A 19,197-nucleotide genomic window follows, 5' to 3' on the forward strand; every position below is an offset into this window, starting at 1 on the left:
TCTTTCTGTTTTCTCTGCAGAGGTGGTTGAAGACATATGGCTATTTACTCCCCTACGACATCCGGATTTCAGCTTTACATTCAGGAACAGCTATGCAGTCCGCAATTGCAGCAATGCAACAGTTTTACCGGATCCCGGTGACGGGTGTGCTGGACCAAACCACAATTGAGTAAGTACTACTCTAGCAAGAGTTTGTGTAGATGCATATTCCACATAGATATGTTCAGGCATCAACCACAGGGCCGCCATCAGGGGGTACAGGCAGTACACCTGTAAGGGGCCCGGATGGCAATCCCCTTTAGGGGCCCGGAGGTTCCCAGGGGCCCGGAGGCCCACAGGGCCCCAGATGGCAACCCCCCTTTTTTTTATTTTATTTTTATATATTTTTATTTTTCTAATTTCTTATATATATATAATATTATTATTATTATTATTATTATTATTATTATTAAAGGGCCCAGAGGTCCCCAGGGCCCGGATGGCAACCCCCCCTTTTTCTTATAAAATGTTTTTTTTTTTTTTATATATATATATATATATATATTTTTTTTTTTTTTTTTTTTTTTATTATTATTATTATTATTAAAGGGCTCAGAGGTCCCCATGTGGCAAACCCCCCAGATGGCAACCCTCCTTTTTTTGTAATTTTTTTTTATAAAAAAATAATAATAATTTGTGTGTGTGTATGTATATGTCTATATATATATATATATATATATATATATAGGCGGCAGCTCCCCCCCCCCCCGCTTCTCCATTTTTCTCTGCTCCAGGAGGGCCCATACCTGAAGCTGTGTAAGGGGCCCCATAATTCCTCATGGCGGCCCTGATCAAGCATCAATGGTTCAACACAGGTCCAGATTAACTTTATTTTTGGTGCATTCATGTAGGAATAGGGGAAGCAGACGTGCAAAGCTTTTGACAGGCAGAGGTTTTCGACACCAGGGACCCGCATTAGCGATGCCACTGGTAGTCAGATCAGGACTGTGTAGGGTTTGTTTACCTGTCCCAGCCTACATTCTTTGCTGGGAGGAGATGGGGGTAGGTAAACAAACCCTGCACAGTCCCAGGGCTGGACTGGGACAAAAATTTGGCCCTGGACTTCATCCAGACTGGCCCACTTTGACAGGTCTCTCCCATGGCGGCCGGACATCTCCTGCACCTCCGGCCACCCAAGCCCCCTCTCCCCCTTCACTAGCCGTTCTACTTTATTAGAGTAGAACGGCTGGTACTGGTACTCTTATAGGCAGTGCCAGTGGGGAAGCTAGACATTATTTCACCCGGGGCAAAGAATCAGTTCGGTGCCCCCCCCTTATGGGACAAGATTAGGCAGAAGTGAGAAACTCCCAGGCCATAGCTGTTGAGTCAGCTGTCTGTCCCCTCCCCCGTGCTCCTCTGTTGTCCTCCCTGCTCCTCTGGTCCTCCCCCTGCTTCTCTGTTCCCCCCAGGTAAGCGCTGCGGGAAGGGAGAGACAGAGGAGCGGAGGGAGCGGCAGTCCGCTGTCACTGAAGCCGGCCCACTGAGCCATCGGCCCACCGGGAAACTCCCTGTAGTCCCAATGGCCAGTCCATCCCTGCTGATGGTAGATCAGCATTGCTTGGTCATGTCAGATAATAACTGTAAAGTGCTTTTTTTCTGCTCTGCAGATCAATGATAACCATGATGTATTCTCTTTCTTCTGTAATGGTCATGCAGGTGGATGAAGAAGCCTCGCTGTGGGGTTCCTGACCATCCTCATTTAAGCCATAGAAGAAGGAACAAAAGATATGCACTAACAGGACAGAAGTGGAGGCAGAAACACATAACATACAGGTGTGTTCTGACGCTCAGGGCATCGGTCAGTTTTCTAACATTGTTTGGTTGCTTCAAGGACTTAGGCATTTTGAATTAAGCTGTAAATGTACCCAAAGACATAAGAAAATAGACCCTGCTCTTCAAAACTCAAAACACAGCAACCAAATACTAGAGTGCGTTATGCCCTGTACACATGAGCGGAATTTACTTTGGAAAAAAGTTGGATGTTTTTTTCGACGGAATTCCGCTCAAGCTTGGCTTACATACACGCGGTCACACCAAATTCAGACCGTCAACAACGCGGTGACGTACAACACTACGACGAGCTTAGAAAAATGAAGTTCAATGCTTCCGAGCATGCGTTGAATTTTTTCAGAGCATGTGTGTTTTTTTTCTCTGTCGGAATACCATACAGACGAACGGATTTTCCGATAGGATTTTTTCCTCTGAAAAATTGAGAACCTGCTCTCTATCTAAGTCCGTCGGAAATTCCGATGGAAAAAGTCCGATGGGGCATACACACGGTCGGAATACCCAATGAAAAGCTCTCATCTGACTTTTTCCATCGGAAATTCCGACCGTGTGTACGCGGTGTGTACGCGGTGCGTCGATAGTGGGCGCAGGAGCGCCGCCCCCTCTCTCCTGCACCGCCACTGAAACAATACATAGATTCATGCATTGCATGAATCTATGTATTGTCACCGGCGCCGCTGCCGCTACCTCCCACTATTCAGATGGCACAGTGGTGACAATTGATGGCACATTGGCTGCGTTTGATGGCATGGCACAGTGGTGACAATTGATGGCACAGTGGTGACAATTGATGGCACAGTGGCTGCGTTTGATGGCATGGCACAGTGGTGACAATTGATGGCACAGTGGCGACAATTGTGGCAAAGTGATGACAATTGATTGCATTGAACAGTGGCGACAATTGATGGCACAGTGGCAACAACTGATGGCATGGCACAGTGGCGACAATTGATGGTACAGTGGCGACAGTTAATGGCCCAGTGGCTGCGTTTCATGGCATGGCACAGTGGCGACAATTGATGGCACAGTGGCTACAATTGATGGCACAGTGGCGACAATTGATGGCATAGCACAGTGGCGACAATTGATGGCACAGTGGCGACAACTGATGGCATGGCACAGTGGCGACAATTGATGGTACAGTGGCGACAATTGATGGCACAGTGGCTGCGTTTGATGGCATGGCACAGTGGCGACAATTGATGGCACAGTGGCGACAATTGATGGCACAGTGGCATCAAACACAGCCACTGTGCCATCAAACGCAGCCACTGTGCCATGCCAACAAACGCAGCCACTGTGCAATCAATTGTCGCCACTGTGCTATGCCATCAATTGTCAATTGATGGCATAGCACAGTGGCGACAATTGATGGCACAGTGGCTGCGTTTGATGGCATGGCACAGTGGCGACAATTGATGGCACAGTGGTGACAATTGGTGGCATGGCACAGTGGCGACAATTGATGGCACATTGGCGACAATTGATGGGCACAGTGGTGACAATTGATGGGGACAGTGGTGACAATTGATGGGCACAGTGGCTGCATTTGATGGCACAGTAGCGACAATTGATAGGCACAGTGGCTGCATTTTGATGGGCACAGCGGCTGCAATTGGATGGGCCCAGTGGCGGCAATTGATGGGCACTATAGCTGCGTTTGATGGGCACAGTGAGGCTGCAATTGTTTTTTTTATGTGTGAACAGCTTTAACGGAAAACGATGTTGTTTCACAAGTCATGCGAATCGGATTGTGGTTTTCTTTTTTTATTCTTTCATTCAGACCTGTTCATCTCTTGCAGTCCACACAAACACAAGCAATACTATTTAATATTTTTAGAGCATTAGAGATGTGGTGATTCATGAAGGTTATTATGATCTTGCCTTTGAGCTTTTATATGGTAATTTTAGAGTCACATGTGTGTATAAAAAAAAAAATACATCTTTTTGATAATTTCTCATTTATTGTGCGATGATTTTTCAACATAAATTATTTTCCTTTGATCTCCCATAACTTTCGAATTACTTTGCCTGACTTTTCAGCATACACAACTATACTCCCAAGGTGGGGGAGCTGGACACTAGGAAAGCGATTCGTCAGGCCTTTGATGTGTGGCAGAAGGTGACTCCGCTGACATTTGAAGAAATTCCGTACCATGAAATTAAAAACGAGCGGAAAGATGCAGACATTATGATATTTTTCGCTTCTGGTTTTCATGGAGACAGCTCTCCTTTCGATGGGGAGGGAGGATTTTTAGCACACGCCTACTTCCCTGGACCAGGAATCGGAGGCGACACTCACTTCGATTCGGATGAACCCTGGACACTCGGGAACTCCAATCATGACGGTAAGCTCTTCAGTATACTCCCACAATCTTTCCGACAACTGACGCATTCCGATAACTGACGCATTCCGACACATTTCTGGATCATCACACAGAAAGCTTCAAAGTTTACAGGGGACTTATCTACTCCTAGAATCACTTGCAAAAATTAGAAACCACACAGGGTAAAGCTGAACTCAAGGCAAACAGTTAAATACATGGATTAATTACATATACAAGAGCCGTTTTACCTGCAAAAGGGTTTGTATTTCAGGATAAGAGGACTTAGTCACTTCCCTACCCCCAGCCTGTGATTGGGCAGTAAAGGTACAGCAGAGATTGCTATCTCTCTGCTCTCTCCTCATGACAGCGTTTTCCTTATTGGCAGTGCTAGCGAAAGGGAAAGGTTCCTGATGAGGAGGGAGAGAGTAGGGTCGCAACTCCTTTGGACATCTTCCTGTGTGGGGTGCTGAATGGCAAGGCCACATTCCGCTCCCTTAACAGATGCTGTCAACCTGGCTGATACCTGTCGTTGGCGGCCTGTCTATAAGGGGCGCAGGGGCATCGCCCTCCCTAATGTACATGCAGGGCACTGGACGCATGGATTTCAATGTTTTTTTTTTTTTTAAGCACATGATTAGAGCCTGAGATTCTAATTGGCTTTAAAAAAAAGTGGGCTCGGGGTGCAGAGCACTGTTACAGAATGAATAATGTAACAGAATGAATAAAATTATATAGAATAAAAAAGAAAATCGAGCTCTCATTTGTATAACCACATATATATAAGGTATGTATATGATCCCTATTACTGCTGAGTCAAATAAGGTCAACGTTTCGCTGTTACTTCTTCAGGACCTTTTTCCATTGACAGCAGGCAAAGGGATTCTGCATGGGAAACGGATCAGATGACAGATGCAGACAATTCATATATAGTAATGTAAGCCTCATAGATGGTATGGGGACAGTCAGGCCCGGATTTCCCACAAGGCCACCGAGGCCAGGCCTCGGGGCGGCAGGGCACCTCGGGGCGGCAGCGGCATGGAGTCCCCCGATGGCCGGAACATACAGTTAAGGGCGGTAAGTTGCTTTCTAGCAGGACTAAAAACAAGTGATTGCGGTGATGTCACCGAAATCACTTGTAACATGTGTGCTGCTGTCCGTCCTCCCCTCTCCCCCCCACATACCTCTTTCTGCTGGCTCTGTCTTCAGGACTCCGTCCTCCCCCGGGCCGCCGAGTCTGTCTCCTGTCCCTGCCGCCGATGTACACAGTGAGAGGGGTGAGCTGTGCTCTTCCCATCTCAGCTGTGACAGGAGTTCTAGCACAGTGCTAGGACTCCTGTTTTGGAGGTGACAGGGTCAATAAAGAGAACATGTCACCTCCAATTGCTATCACACAGGGAATTGTTTTCTCCTGTGTGATAGCAATAAAGTTAAGTGAAAAAAACATTTATTAAAAAAATAAAAAATATATAAAAAAATAAGAAATTATAATTAAATTAATAAAATAAAAAAAGTAATTAAAAAGTAAAGAATAAGAAAAATAATAAGAAAATTATACAAAAAGAAAAAAAAGTAAAAGACAAGCTACAAATAAATAAAACAATATTTGAACTAACCTAGCCAGCCCTGCTATCCGGTTGTCATTCTCTGTTGATTTGGGGGGGGGGGTGGTTCGGTTGGTGGGGAAGGGGTACATTGCGGAACCTGGCCTTGGGGCGGCAGGGAGAGCAAATCCGGCCCTGGGGACAGTGTATATGAGGTGCCACTCACATAACAGAGATAGCCCTTCCAATACGCTTTAAAAAAAAAAAAAAATGGAAGCTGATTGGTTTCTAGGCACAGCCCCAGATTTTGCACCCTCCAGTTTTAGTAAATCAACCGCATTATGTCACTTCTTGTGCTGCATATTATTTCATTGTGTATTTGTCTGCAGGGATCTTTAATTAGTGACAATAACAATAATCGCTCCACTCTTCCTCTCTGCTGCAGAACCCCACACATCAAAATGTCATTGTTATGAGAAGATCTTATTGAAACTTATTGCACATTTTCCTTTTTTTCCTCTCTGGGAAAATAAAACATCGAGACAAAACTGATTCATAGAAACACTGACAAGTACAGCACTCTCGGAAATCCTTCAGGTGCTTCTCACTAAGCTCTGACATTTCAGTAGACTGGAGCGTATTTATGAAACCCGGGCCAATGTAAAAAGAAATGCCTGGAGCCACTAATCAGAGATGAACTCTCAGTGGCGGTATCTGTAGATGCGGAGCTGTCAGCAGAAGTGTGAGCATTTGGCACAGTTGCTCCTGTTCCTGGACCATTACGTGTATAGAGAAAGGATTCTGTTTAATAGTAGATCTCAGTTTAGAGCGGTGTTTCTCAATTTCTTTTTCAGTTGCGGCAGCCTTTAAAATTACAGACAGCCTCAAGGCACCCCATTCTAAAATGTAAAAAACGATTCTAACCGTTTTACATAATGCGGCAGCATCAACACACGTAGGACACCCAACATTGGATGCGATTTATTCTTCAAAAGAAAATGCAGTTGGCTGCCGACAGTGACATGTCACATTAAACATTAAAGTTGAGAAGCAGGTGGGGGGTGTTCTGCTGTCGGAAATGACATCTTACATTAAAGTGGGAAGCGGGGTGCTTACTTCTTACCTCTTCTCCCATGCAGCCAGCGAGTTGAGAAGCTGGGTGAGGGGCCGAAAAATTACTTCTCACCTGGCGGGGCAGCTTTGTGGGGCCCTAAGCGGCTTGCATAGTTAGCCTTAGAGGTGTATTTAGGTTTTGTGCCACCCTAGGCCTGGTGAAACTCGTGCACCCCCTACTTTATATATGACGCACCCCTTCCTTTTTAAGACCCGCCCTATCATTTTCATGGGAGGAGGACAGAGGGACAGGATGGGATGAGGACAGGGGGACAGGGTGGGATGAGGACAGGGGGACAGGGTGGGATGAGGACAGGGGGATAGGATGGGATGAGCACAGAGGGACAGGATGGGATGGGGACAGAGGGACAGGATGGGATGAGGACAGGGGGACAGGATGGGATGAGCACAGAGGGACAGGATGGAATGAGCACAGGGGGACAGGATGGGATGGGGACAGAGGGACAGGATGGGATGAGGACAGGGGGACAGGATGGGATGGGGACAGAGGGAAAGGATGGGATGAGGACAGGGGGACAGGATGGGATGAGCACAGAGGGACAGGATGGAATGAGCACAGGGGGATAGGATGGGATGAGCACAGAGGGACAGGATGGGATGGGGACAGAGGGACAGGATGGGATGAGGACAGGGGGACAGGATGGGATGAGCACAGAGGGACAGGATGGAATGAGCACAGGGGGACAGGATGGGATGAGCACAGGGGGACAGGATGGGATGAGGACAGAGGGACAGGATGGGATGAGGACAGAGGGACAGGATGGGATGAGGACAGAGGGACAGGTTGGGATGAGGACAGAGGGACAGGATGGGATGAGGACAGAGGGACAGGATGGGATGAGCACAGGGGGACAGGATGGGATGGGATTGTGCCGCCCTAGGCCTGGGCCTTGTCGGCCTAGGCCATAATACATCACTGGTTAGCCTTTAGGGCGGATCGCCCCTGATCAGTCAGCTAAGGTGATGACAGAGTGCTGACAGAGAGGGGATCAACAAGGAGAGGTAAAACAAAGAAACGGTGCTCAGAAGAGTCACCATTGGGTCGGACTTTATAGGCATGAACAACAATGTGGAAGTTTAGAAAACTAACAATTTATTGAGAGAAGTACATATTATATTCACAAAAATGTTCAAGACTTAAAAATCATGTAAAATTATACAATTTGTACAGCGAGCCCTTGCGTATCGACGCGTTTCACCGTGAGGCTTCTTCAGGATACGATCAAGGTTCAGAGAGGTAACAAATAGACACAGGACACGCAGGCAGCAGCGAGAACCATTGCCTCCTGTTGTCAATCATATCCAGTGAGGAGGGAGTAGAGGCAGGGCAGAGCCACGCTGTCTGCCTCCACGAGTGCCCTCAAGTATTTCCATTTTTATGGAATAGCCACTTTTACTTATTCAAATGGATCCCCTTATACATTGTTCAATCTTACACCTGTGTTGGCTGAGGTGAAAACGTATGACAAGGTAATGACTGATTAATGTCTCATGACCTGTATTTTCTTTACTGCTGCAGGTAACGACCTTTTCCTCGTTGCTGTACATGAACTCGGTCACGCCTTGGGTTTGGAACATTCTAATGACCCCAGTGCTATCATGGCGCCATTCTACCAGTATATGGAAACGCACAACTTTAAGCTTCCACAAGATGACTTACAGGGAATTCAGAAGATTTATGGTGAGTTTTTTTTTACATACTGATCAGCATAAAGGACAGGAAGATGTTTTTTTCTGAAAAAGTAACAACTCTACCTGGCCCATGGCTGCACAGGCCAGATCTCATATTTGGGTCTGTGGATGCCTATAGAGACCAAGCAAAGCACCGTGGAGGGGGTACAGAAGGGGATAACGAAGTCACTGAACATATCCAAAGAGAACATCAGTGATCATATACAATTTACTATTTCCTGTCAAGTCAATTGTCAAGCCTAGGCTTGTCCAGCGAGCCAACTGTCTTCTGAAGCCCAGGGTCGTCTGACCAATAGACTAAGTCTAGGGTTGTCTGATGAGTCGACTGTCATCTGAAGTCTAGGGTTGTCTGATGAGTCGACTGTCATCTGAAGTCTAGGGTTGTCTGATGAGCCGACTGTCTTCTGATTCTTGAGTTGTCTGATGAGTCGACTGTTTATCACAGAGGAGAACATCACTGTTATCTGAAGTCTCGGATTGTCTGACGAGTCAACTGTCTTCTATAATCTAGGGCTGTCTGAGTTGTTTGTCTTCTAAAGTCTTGAGTTTTCTGATGAGTCGACTGTCATCAGAAGTCTAGGGTTGTCTGATGAGTCAACTGTTTATCACAGGGGAGAAAATCAGTAATCTTACACAATTTATTGGAGTTGTCTGATGAGTCAACTATCTTCTTAAATCTAGGGCTGTCTGAGTTGTCTGTCTTCTGAAGTCTTGAGTTTTTTCATGAGTCAACTGTCATTTGAAGTCTAGGATTGTCTGATGACAAAAAGTCTAGGATTGTCTGATGAGCCGACTGTCTTCTGAATTTGGAGTTGTCTGATGAGTCGACTGTAATCTGAAGTCTAGGGTTGTCTGATGAGTCAACTGTCCTCTGAAATCTAGGGCTGTCTGAGTTGTCTGTCTTCTGAAGTCTTGAGTAGTCTGATGAGCCGACTGTCATCTGAAGTCTAGGATTGTCTGATGAGTCAACTGTTTATCACAGAGGAAAACATCAGTGATCATACACAATCTACTATTTCCTGTCAAGTCAATTGTCAAGCCTAGGCTTGTCCAGCGAGCCAACTGTCTTCTGAAGCCCAGGGTCGTCTGACCAATAGACTAAGTCTAGGGTTGTCTGATGAGTCGACTGTCATCTGAAGTCTAGGGTTGTCTGATGAGTCGACTGTCTTCTGATTCTTGAGTTGTCTGATGAGTCGACTGTTTATCACAGAGGAGAACATCACTGTTATCTGAAGTCTCGGATTGTCTGACGAGTCAACTGTCTTCTATAATCTAGGGCTGTCTGAGTTGTTTGTCTTCTAAAGTCTTGAGTTTTCTGATGAGTCGACTGTCATCTGAAGTCTAGGGTTGTCTGATGAGTCAACTGTTTATCACAGGGGAGAAAATCAGTAATCTTACACAATTTATTGGAGTTGTCTGATGAGTCAACTATCTTCTTAAATCTAGGGCTGTCTGAGTTGTCTGTCTTCTGAAGTCTTGAGTTTTTTCATGAGTCAACTGTCATTTGAAGTCTAGGATTGTCTGATGACAAAAAGTCTAGGATTGTCTGATGAGCCGACTGTCTTCTGAATTTGGAGTTGTCTGATGAGTCGACTGTAATCTGAAGTCTAGGGTTGTCTGATGAGTCAACTGTCCTCTGAAATCTAGGGCTGTCTGAGTTGTCTGTCTTCTGAAGTCTTGAGTAGTCTGATGAGCCGACTGTCATCTGAAGTCTAGGATTGTCTGATGAGTCAACTGTTTATCACAGAGGAAAACATCAGTGATCATACACAATCTACTATTTCCTGTCAATTCAATTGTCAAGACTAGGTTTGTCCAGCGAGCCAACTATTTTCTGAAGCCCAGGCTTGTCTAATCAATAGACTTACCTAAGTTTAGGGTTGTCTGATGAGCCGACTGTCTTCTGAAGCCCAGGGTCGTCTGATCAATAGACTAACCTAAGTCTAGGGTTTTCTGATGAGCCGACTGTCTTCTGAAATCTAGGGCTGTCTGAGTTGTCTGTCTTCTGAGTCTTGAGTTGTCTGATGAGTCGACTGTTTATCACAGAGGAGAACATCACTGTCATCTGAAGTCTCGGATTGTCTGACGAGTCAACTGTCTTCTGAAATCTAGGGCTGTCTGAGTTGTTTGTCTTCTAAAGTCTTGAGTTTTCTGATGAGTCGACTGTCATCTGAAGTCTAGGATTGTCTGATGATTCAACTGTTTATCACAGGGGAGACAATCAGTAATCTTACACAATGTATTGGAGTTGTCTGATGAGTCAACTATCTTCTTAAATCTAGGGCTGTCTGAGTTGTCTGTCTTCTGAAGTCTTGAGTTTTTTCATGAGTCAACTGTCATTTGAAGGCTAGGATTGTCTGATGAGTCAACTGTTTATCACAGAGGAGAACATCAGTGATCATATACAATTTACTATTTCCTGATATAAGGTGGTACTCTGACAGGGACATCTGATGAAAGGGGTACTCTGAGACACTGATATAAGGGGGTACACTGAGACACTGATATAAGGGGGTACTCTAATTGAGACACTGATATAAGGGAGTACTCTGAGACACTGATATAAGGGAGTGCTCTGAGACACTGAAATAAGGGGGTACTCTAAGACACTGATATAAGGGGGTACTCTAATTGAGACACTGATATAAGGGGGTACTCTGAGACACTGATATAAGGGAGTGCTCTGAGACACTGATATAAGGGGGTACTCTGATGGGACACTGATATAAGGGGGCACAGGTTCTCTTTGATGACCCTAATCTAATGACAACTGATGAAAGGGGTGCTCTTTTAGGGGGTACTTTGATTGGCACACTGGTATAAGGGGGCACAGGTTCTCTTGGATGACCCTAATCTAATGACAGCCTAATACATACAAGTGTTTCCGAGGTCATGACATTGTGTGTGTGTTGACATTATGCCCACCCTTACTTTTTTTTACTGCACCCCCATGTCCGATAGGCTAGATCTGGCCCTGTTAGCTAAACACCTTCTACAGGCACTTTACCAATCACTCCTGTCAGCGGGCTTTCTGCTCCAATCTTTGCTTTTAAGCTGATCACTGCGATTATTCATTTAAAAAAATCCCAATAAAGTCTGACTGGCGTCTAAATGTGGCGGCTGCAGGTGACATTTTATAAAGGGTTTAGTGTTACCACCAGAGCTGTCTGGGTGCCAGTTAATTGCCAGGCTGCGCCGACTCCAACAACTGCTGTCAGAAGCCCGGAATTAAAAATGTGATGTTCTGCAAACTTCCCGAGCGGAGCCGCGATTCCTCACTAAATTAAAGGAACTCTGACCTCATTTTTTTTCAAGCTTTTCTCCTATGAATTATTTATTAGGCTTATAAAGGAAACATAACGAAATTTGTACAGAAAGGTAGTCTGTAGATTATGTGACAACGCTTGATGTGTGCAGCGCATGCCAGGCCCCAGCCGCGTCCATAGGGCACCTTGTCGCACCAAACTAAATTTAACCACTTTAAGACCGGGCCTTTTCCTGACATTGTTGTTTAACCCCTTCAATACCCGGCACTTACGCACCTTCCTGCCCAAGCCAATTTTCAGCCTTCAGCGCTGTCGCAATTTGAATGACAATTGCGCGGTCATGCTACTTTATCAACTTAAAAATGTAAAAGGGGACAGGACACAATTTTTTATAATATTTAGATATTTATTTGTGTTGTTGGTTTCCATTTTTTGGGTGTATAATTTTCCATTATACATTAGGAAACATCAAATAACAGTAAAACACGCCATTTTCCAGGGTCCTGTTTACAAGCGCTCACCACTTACCCATGCTTATAGAAGGGAAAATGCTGCTCCATGCGTTTATGTGATAAATCGCTGACGCAGACAGCCTTTTTTATCCACACCCTTAAATTCAGGAACGAATTACGCTGGCGTATCCATAGATACGCCGCGTAATTCAAAAGCTGCGCCGGCGTATCTATTTTCTGTATTCAGAAAGCTTGATACGCCGACTGTAGCCTAAGATACGACTGGCATAAGTCTCTTACGCCGTCGTATCTTAGGGTGCATTCTGACGCTGACCGCTAGGTGGCGTTCCCGTAGTTGTCAGCGTAGAGTATGCAAATTGCATACTTACGGCGATTCACAAACGTACGCGCGCCCGGCAGTCGTTTTTTACGTCGTTTGCGTACGTCGGTTTTGTCGTAAGGCTGCTCCTGCTATTAGGAGGCGCAGCCAATGGTAAGTATGGACGTCGTTCCCGCGTCGCGATTTTCAAATTTTACGTCGTTTGCGTAAGTCGTTCGTGAATGACGCTGGACGCCATTTACGTTCACGTCGAAGCCAATGACGTCCTTGCAACGTCATTTACCGCAATGCACATCGGGAAAATTTAGGGACGGCGCATGCGCAGTACGTTCGGCGCGGGAACGCGCCTAATTTAAATGATCCACGCCCCCTACGGGATCATTTGAATTACGCGCGCTTACGCCGGCCCCTTTTACGCTAGGCCGCCGCAAATTACGGAGCTAGTGCTTCGTGAATACAGCGTAGCTCCTGTAATTTACGGCGGCGTAGCGTAAAAACGATATGCTGCGCTGCCGTATCAGTGCGCGCCCCTACCTGAATCTGGCCCAGTGATAGGAAACCTGTACTAACAAAATATGATCTCCCCTTCTAAAAATGCCAACTGCCTGGCTGTCATATTGATCCTCTGTCTTCAGTGCTTTCTGAGCCACTGACTCGGAAACAAGTATGCAGATCATTTACCTAAAAATGACGCTTAGAAACAAAGTGATAAAATGATTAACTTGAAAATAATGGGCTAGATTCAGGTAGCCCTGCGTAATGTAGTGCGGGCGTAACGTATCTCCGATACATTACGCCACCGTAAATTAGGGCGCAAGTTCCGTATTCATAAAGAACTTGCGTCCTAAGTTACGGCGGCGTAACGTATGTGGGCCGGTGTAAGCCCGCCTAATTCAAATGGGGATGATGTGGGCGTGTTTTATTTAAATTATTGTTGACCCCCGCGTATTTTACGTTTTTTACGAACGGCGCATGCGCTGTTCGTGAAAGAATCCCAGTGCGCATGCTCGAAATTCCGCCGCAAATCGTCATTGCTTTCGACGTGAACGTAAATTACGTCCAGCCCTATTCGCGAACGACTTGCGCAAACGACGTAAAAAATTCAAAATTCGACGCGGGAACGACGTCCATACTTAACATTGCGTACGCCTCATAGAAGCAGGAGCAACGTTACGCTGTAAAAGCCTTACGCAAACGACGTAAAAAATTCCGCTGGGTGCGCGTACGTTTGTGAATCGGCTTATCTAGGTCATTCGCATATTCTATGCCGAAAACGACGGAAGCGCCACCTAGCGGGCAGCGTAAATATGCAACCTAAGATACGACGGCGTAAAGAGACTTACGCCAGTCGGATCTTAGCCTAATTTCGGCGTATCTTGCTTTCTGAATACAGAAAGAAGATACGCTGGCGCAGCTTTGAATTTACGCGGCGTATCTATAGATACGCCGGCGTAAATCCTTGCTGAATCTAGCCCAATATCTTCCACATAAATATCTAGATCTGTAGATCATACTGCCTGTTTGGGTTAGTGATTACTTGTTGAAAAATGCAGCGTAGGAAAGTGAGACCTCTAGTGGCCCTGCAAGGAATGACAGCAGAATTTGGTCTACCTAAAGTCCTGAGTTTTCCTCTAACCCCAATCACTTATGTAGATGGGGAACCTGTTTTTTTTTTTTAATTTTCATTCAGCCCATTAGCTGAATGAAAAAAAAAAAAAGTCTATACCCAGTCTTATTGTACATAGCATGCAAAAATGCGCTGAAGTCTGAACCCTCCAACCACAAGGCAACACTGGGCCCACTGGGTGGGTAAGGGCCTGAATTGAGGACAACTTAGCACTAGTTAACTTTTACCAAAAATATATAGAAGAATACAAATCGGCCTAAACTGAGGATTTTTTTATACATCTTTTGGGGATATTTGTTATAGCAAAAAGTAAAAAATATTGGGCTAGATTCAGAAAGCCCGCTGTAAGTTTGTGCGGGCGTAGCGTATCTTAGATATGCTACGCCGCCGTAACTTAGTGAGGCTGGGGCTGGATTCACAAAGAACCAGTGCCCTAAGTTACGGCGGCGTAGCGTAAATCTGTCGGCGTAATCGCGCCAAATTCAAATTGAGAAGAGGCGGTCATGTTTTATGTAAATAAAACATGACCCCACGTAAATGACGTCTCTAACGAACGGCGCATGCGCCGTCCGTGAACATTTCCCAGTGCGCATGCTCCTAATCACGTCGCAAATAGTCAATGCTTTCGACGCGAACGTAATTTACGCAAAGCCCTATTCGCGAACGACCTACGTAAACGACGCAAAATTCGACGCTGTCCCGACGTCCATACTTAACATTGGCTATGCCTCATATAGCAGGAGTAACGTTTCGCCGGAAAAAGCCTTACGCAAACTACGTAAAAAAATCCGCCGGGCGCACGTACGTTTCTGAATCGGCGTATCCAGCTCATTTGCATATTCTACGCTGAAATCGACGGAAGCCTCACCTAGTGGCTAGCGTAAATATGCACCCTAAGATACGACGGCGTAGGAGACTTACGCCGCTCGTATCTTAGCCTAATTTAAGCGTATCTGGTTTCCAGAATACGCTTAAATTTACGACGGCGTAGATTCAGAGTTACGACGGCGTATCTACTGATACGCCGGCGTAACTCTCTATGAATCTAGCCCATTGTATTTATCCGTATTTTCATATTTCTGTAGCCCCCCTGTGTGTCCCCACATTGTATAGTGCAGATCAATACTAACAATGGTAACAGTATTTGTAATTTGAAGTGACGTGTTCAGCAATTTTTGTCATAGGCGATGCAGATAAGCCATATCGGAATACTGATATTGAATTTTTTATTTTTTTTATATAAGGGCAGCTTCCTAGACCCTTCCACTTCCAGATTTGGGCAGGCTGGCGCTTTCAGTGGTTGCATTGGTGGGCACGCACATGCCTCACAAGTAATCCAACGTGACTGCCAACGCAGCCAGCCCTACCAACCCGTCTGACTCACAAATCAGGAACAAAACACCCCACATTGTCCTGGCAGGTTTTTTTTTTTTTTTTTTTTCCAGCAAATAATCATAAAAAGGAAAAGTGACAAGGAAATTCACTGCACTGACAGCTCTTAAAGTGACACTAAACCGCAAAACTAGGTCGGCGTAGCCTAGCGTGTTTACACTACGCCGCCTTAAGTAAGAGAGGCAAGTACATTATTCTCAAGGCACTTACCTCCTTACTTAGGGCGGCGTAGTGTAAACGCGTAAGGGCGCCTAATTCAAATGGGTTGGAGGGGGGCGTGTTGTATGGTAATGAGGCTTGACCTCACGTTTTTGACTTTCCTTGGTACTGCGCATGCGCCGGGCGCCTACATTTCCCAGTGTGCATTGCGGCTAAGTACGCCGTACGGGCCTATTGATTTCGACGTGGAACAACGCAAATCCCGATTCGCGGACGACTTACGCAATCGACGTAAAAAATTCGAACCTCGCGGCGGGAACGGCGGCCTTACTTTAACATTGTTATTCCACCTCATAGGTGGAATAACTTTAGGCCGCCTAAGGCCTTACGAAAACGGCGTAAAGCGACTGCGGCGGCCGGGCGTACGTTCGTGAATCGACGTAGAAACTCATTTACATATTCTACGCCGGCCGCAATGGAAGCGCCACCTAGCGGCCATCCGAAAAATTGCAATCTAAGATAGGACGGCGCAAGCCGTCGTATCTTAGATATGTTTAAGTGTATCTCTGTTTGAGCATACGCTTAAACATCCGTCGGCGTAGATTCTGAGTTAGGCCGGCTTATCTACTGATAAGCCGGCCTAACTCTTTGTGAATCTACCTAACTGTTTTTGGTCCTGCTCATTTACTCATTTCTGGAGCAATTGCTCTTGCACAGTCTATTTGCTTATAGTAAATCAACCCCATAGTGTGTACCATAATGGGACTGTGATATCTGACACAAACTTACACTGGGTGGAACTGCCTACCTGCCACTGACATCATCAGTGACACTAATACAGTGATCAGTGATAATACTATACACTGTCACTGTACTAATGATACTGGCTGGTAAGGGGTTAACTTCTTGGGTAATCAAGGGGTTAAATGTGTGCCTAGCAAGTGTTAATGTGTATAATGCGAAGAAAGAGATAGGTAGTTCCCTCTGTACAGAGCCCTGTGTTGATTGTAAACAGAGGGCCCTGGGCTGTAATTGGACACAGGTGATCAGCAAGTCCCGGCCATGAATCATTGGCTGGGACCTGCTGACAAACTCAGCAGGAGGCATAAAAAAGGACCAGAATTGTGCAATATTATGAAATACCACACAGGCTCCTAGTCACTGAAGAAGAGGGTGACAACCAGCTTTGTGCCAACTTCAAGAAGTGTCCACACTATGGGCTAGATTCAGCATTGATTTACGCCGACGTATCTATAGATACGTCGTGTAAATTCAAAGCTGCGCCGGCGTATCTTCTTTCTGTATTCAGAAAGCAAGATACACCGAAATTAGCCTAAGATCCGACTGGCGTAAGTCTCTTACATCGTTGTATCTTAGGGTGCATATTTACGCTGGCCGCTAGGTGGCGCTTCCGTCGTTTTCGGCGTAGAATATGCAAATGACCTAGATACGCCGATTCACAAATTTACGTACGCCTGGCGCCATTTTTTTACGTTGTTTACGTTCGACGTAAGGTTACTCCTGCTATTAGGAGGCGCACGCAATGTTAAGTATGGCCGTTGTTCCCGCGTTGAAATTTTATTTTTTTATGTCGTTTGCGTAAGTCGTTCGCGAATAGGGCTGGACGTAATTTCTGTTCACGTCGAAACCAATGACGTACTTTGGAGCAATGCACACTGGGAAATTGCACGGACGGCGCATGCGCCGTTCGGGAAAACCGTCAATCACGTCAGGTCACCAAGAATTAACATAAAACACGCCCCCTCACCCACATTTGAATTACGCGCGCTGACGCCGGCCCCATTTACGCTACGCCGCCGTAACTTAGAAGGCAAGTGCTTTGCAGCACTTGCCTCTCTAACTTACGGCGGCGTAGCATAAATACGATACGCTGCGCCGGCGTAACAATGCGCGCCCCTACCTGAATCTAGCCCTATATGTGGTTCGCCCACGTAGCTCCTTGCCGGTCACACACAACCTGATGTTTGACATCGTGTGGAAGCGTCTATTGATGAACAATATTGTAGAGGCTTTCAGATCACTAACGGTTGTCTTTTCCCCCGAAGAAGCCCCACGGGGCGAAACATGTTAGGCGTTTATACTGTCATGCCGCTGTGAAAATGAGAACAAGACCATGTAACAAAAATGTATGATTTTATAATGGAATGCTTTTAATATTGTAAACTAATAAATGATGAATTTTTAATCTCTGTCTACTACTTTTTATACAAAGCACCCTCAAAAGTCTCAGTAATCTTTCTGGCAAAACCTCTCATACCAAGGGATGTGGTGCTATAACACGGATGTATCATACACCCACAATATGAACCAAAATTTCTAGCAAGAAAAACTTGCTTTCTTTCCACACTGTGTAAAAAAATAAATGTTGCACACAGGGGCGGCCTGACCATCCGGGCACTGCCTGAGGGCCCCATGCCACTAGGGGGCCCCATCAGGGTTGCCAGCCTCAGTATGTAAAAGTCTGGGACAGTATGTAAAAAATCAGTGTTTTTTTTACATGTGTCCCTGAAATGTCCCTTACCGACATCCTTTTGGTCTTAAAATCCCAAGATTATAGCTGCCCCGCCTCTCCAGTACCTTCACAGTGTATGTATACTGAGTGTACTGTGTGGCCCCATAATCTATTGCCTGGGGGCCCCATAATCTCCTATTGCCCGGGGGCCCCATACTCTCCTATTTCCTGGGGGTCCCATACTCTCCTATTGCCCGGGGGCCCCATACTCTCCTATTGCCTGGGGGCCCCATACTCTCCTATTGCCTGGGGGTCCCATACTCTCCTATTGCCTGGGGGCCCCATAATCTCCTATTGCCTGGGGGTCCCATACTCTCCTATTGCCCGGGGGTCCCATACTCTCCTATTGCCCGGGGGACCCAAACTCTCCTATTGCCTGGGAGTCCCATACTCTCCTATTGCCCGGGGGCCCCATACTCTCCTATTTCCTGGGGGTCCCATACTCTCCTATTGCCCGGGGGCCCAATGCTCTCCTATTGCCTGGGGGCCCCATGATCTCCTATTGCCTGGGGGCCCCATACTCTCCTATTGCCTGGGGGGCCCCATACTCTCCTATTGCCTGGGGGCCCCATGATCTCCTATTGCCTGGGGGCCCCATACTCTCCTATTGCCTGGGGGCCCCATGATCTCCGATTGCCCGGGGGCCCCATGCTCTCCTATTGCCTGGGGGCCCCATGATCTCCTATTGCCTGGGGGCCCCATACTCTCCTATTGCCTGGGGGGCCCCATACTCTCCTATTGCCTGGGGGCCCCATGATCTCCTATTGCCTGGGGGCCCCATACTCTCCTATTGCCTGGGGGCCCCATGATCTCCGATTGCCTGGGGGCACCATGATCTCCTATTGCCTGGGGGCCCCATACTCTCCTATTGCCTGGGAGCCCTATACTCTCCTATTGCCTGGGGGCC

General features: G+C 46.3%; 1 protein-coding gene across 1 annotated transcript in view; it reads left to right on the forward strand.

Moving 5' to 3' along the window:
* MMP24 (matrix metallopeptidase 24) overlaps positions 1 to 19,197 on the forward strand; it is a 110,165-nt gene that overhangs the window by 80,131 nt on the left and 10,837 nt on the right. The window contains exons 2-5 of the mRNA XM_040330673.1: positions 21 to 169; positions 1,696 to 1,812; positions 3,871 to 4,175; positions 8,349 to 8,510. Of these exons, the coding sequence (XP_040186607.1) occupies positions 21 to 169; positions 1,696 to 1,812; positions 3,871 to 4,175; positions 8,349 to 8,510 (733 nt within the window). The remainder of the gene's footprint in view (positions 1 to 20; positions 170 to 1,695; positions 1,813 to 3,870; positions 4,176 to 8,348; positions 8,511 to 19,197) is intronic.

This window comes from Rana temporaria, chromosome 12 (genome assembly GCF_905171775.1).
Source record: "Rana temporaria chromosome 12, aRanTem1.1, whole genome shotgun sequence".
In the NCBI taxonomy this organism is placed as follows: Eukaryota; Metazoa; Chordata; class Amphibia; order Anura; family Ranidae; genus Rana; species Rana temporaria.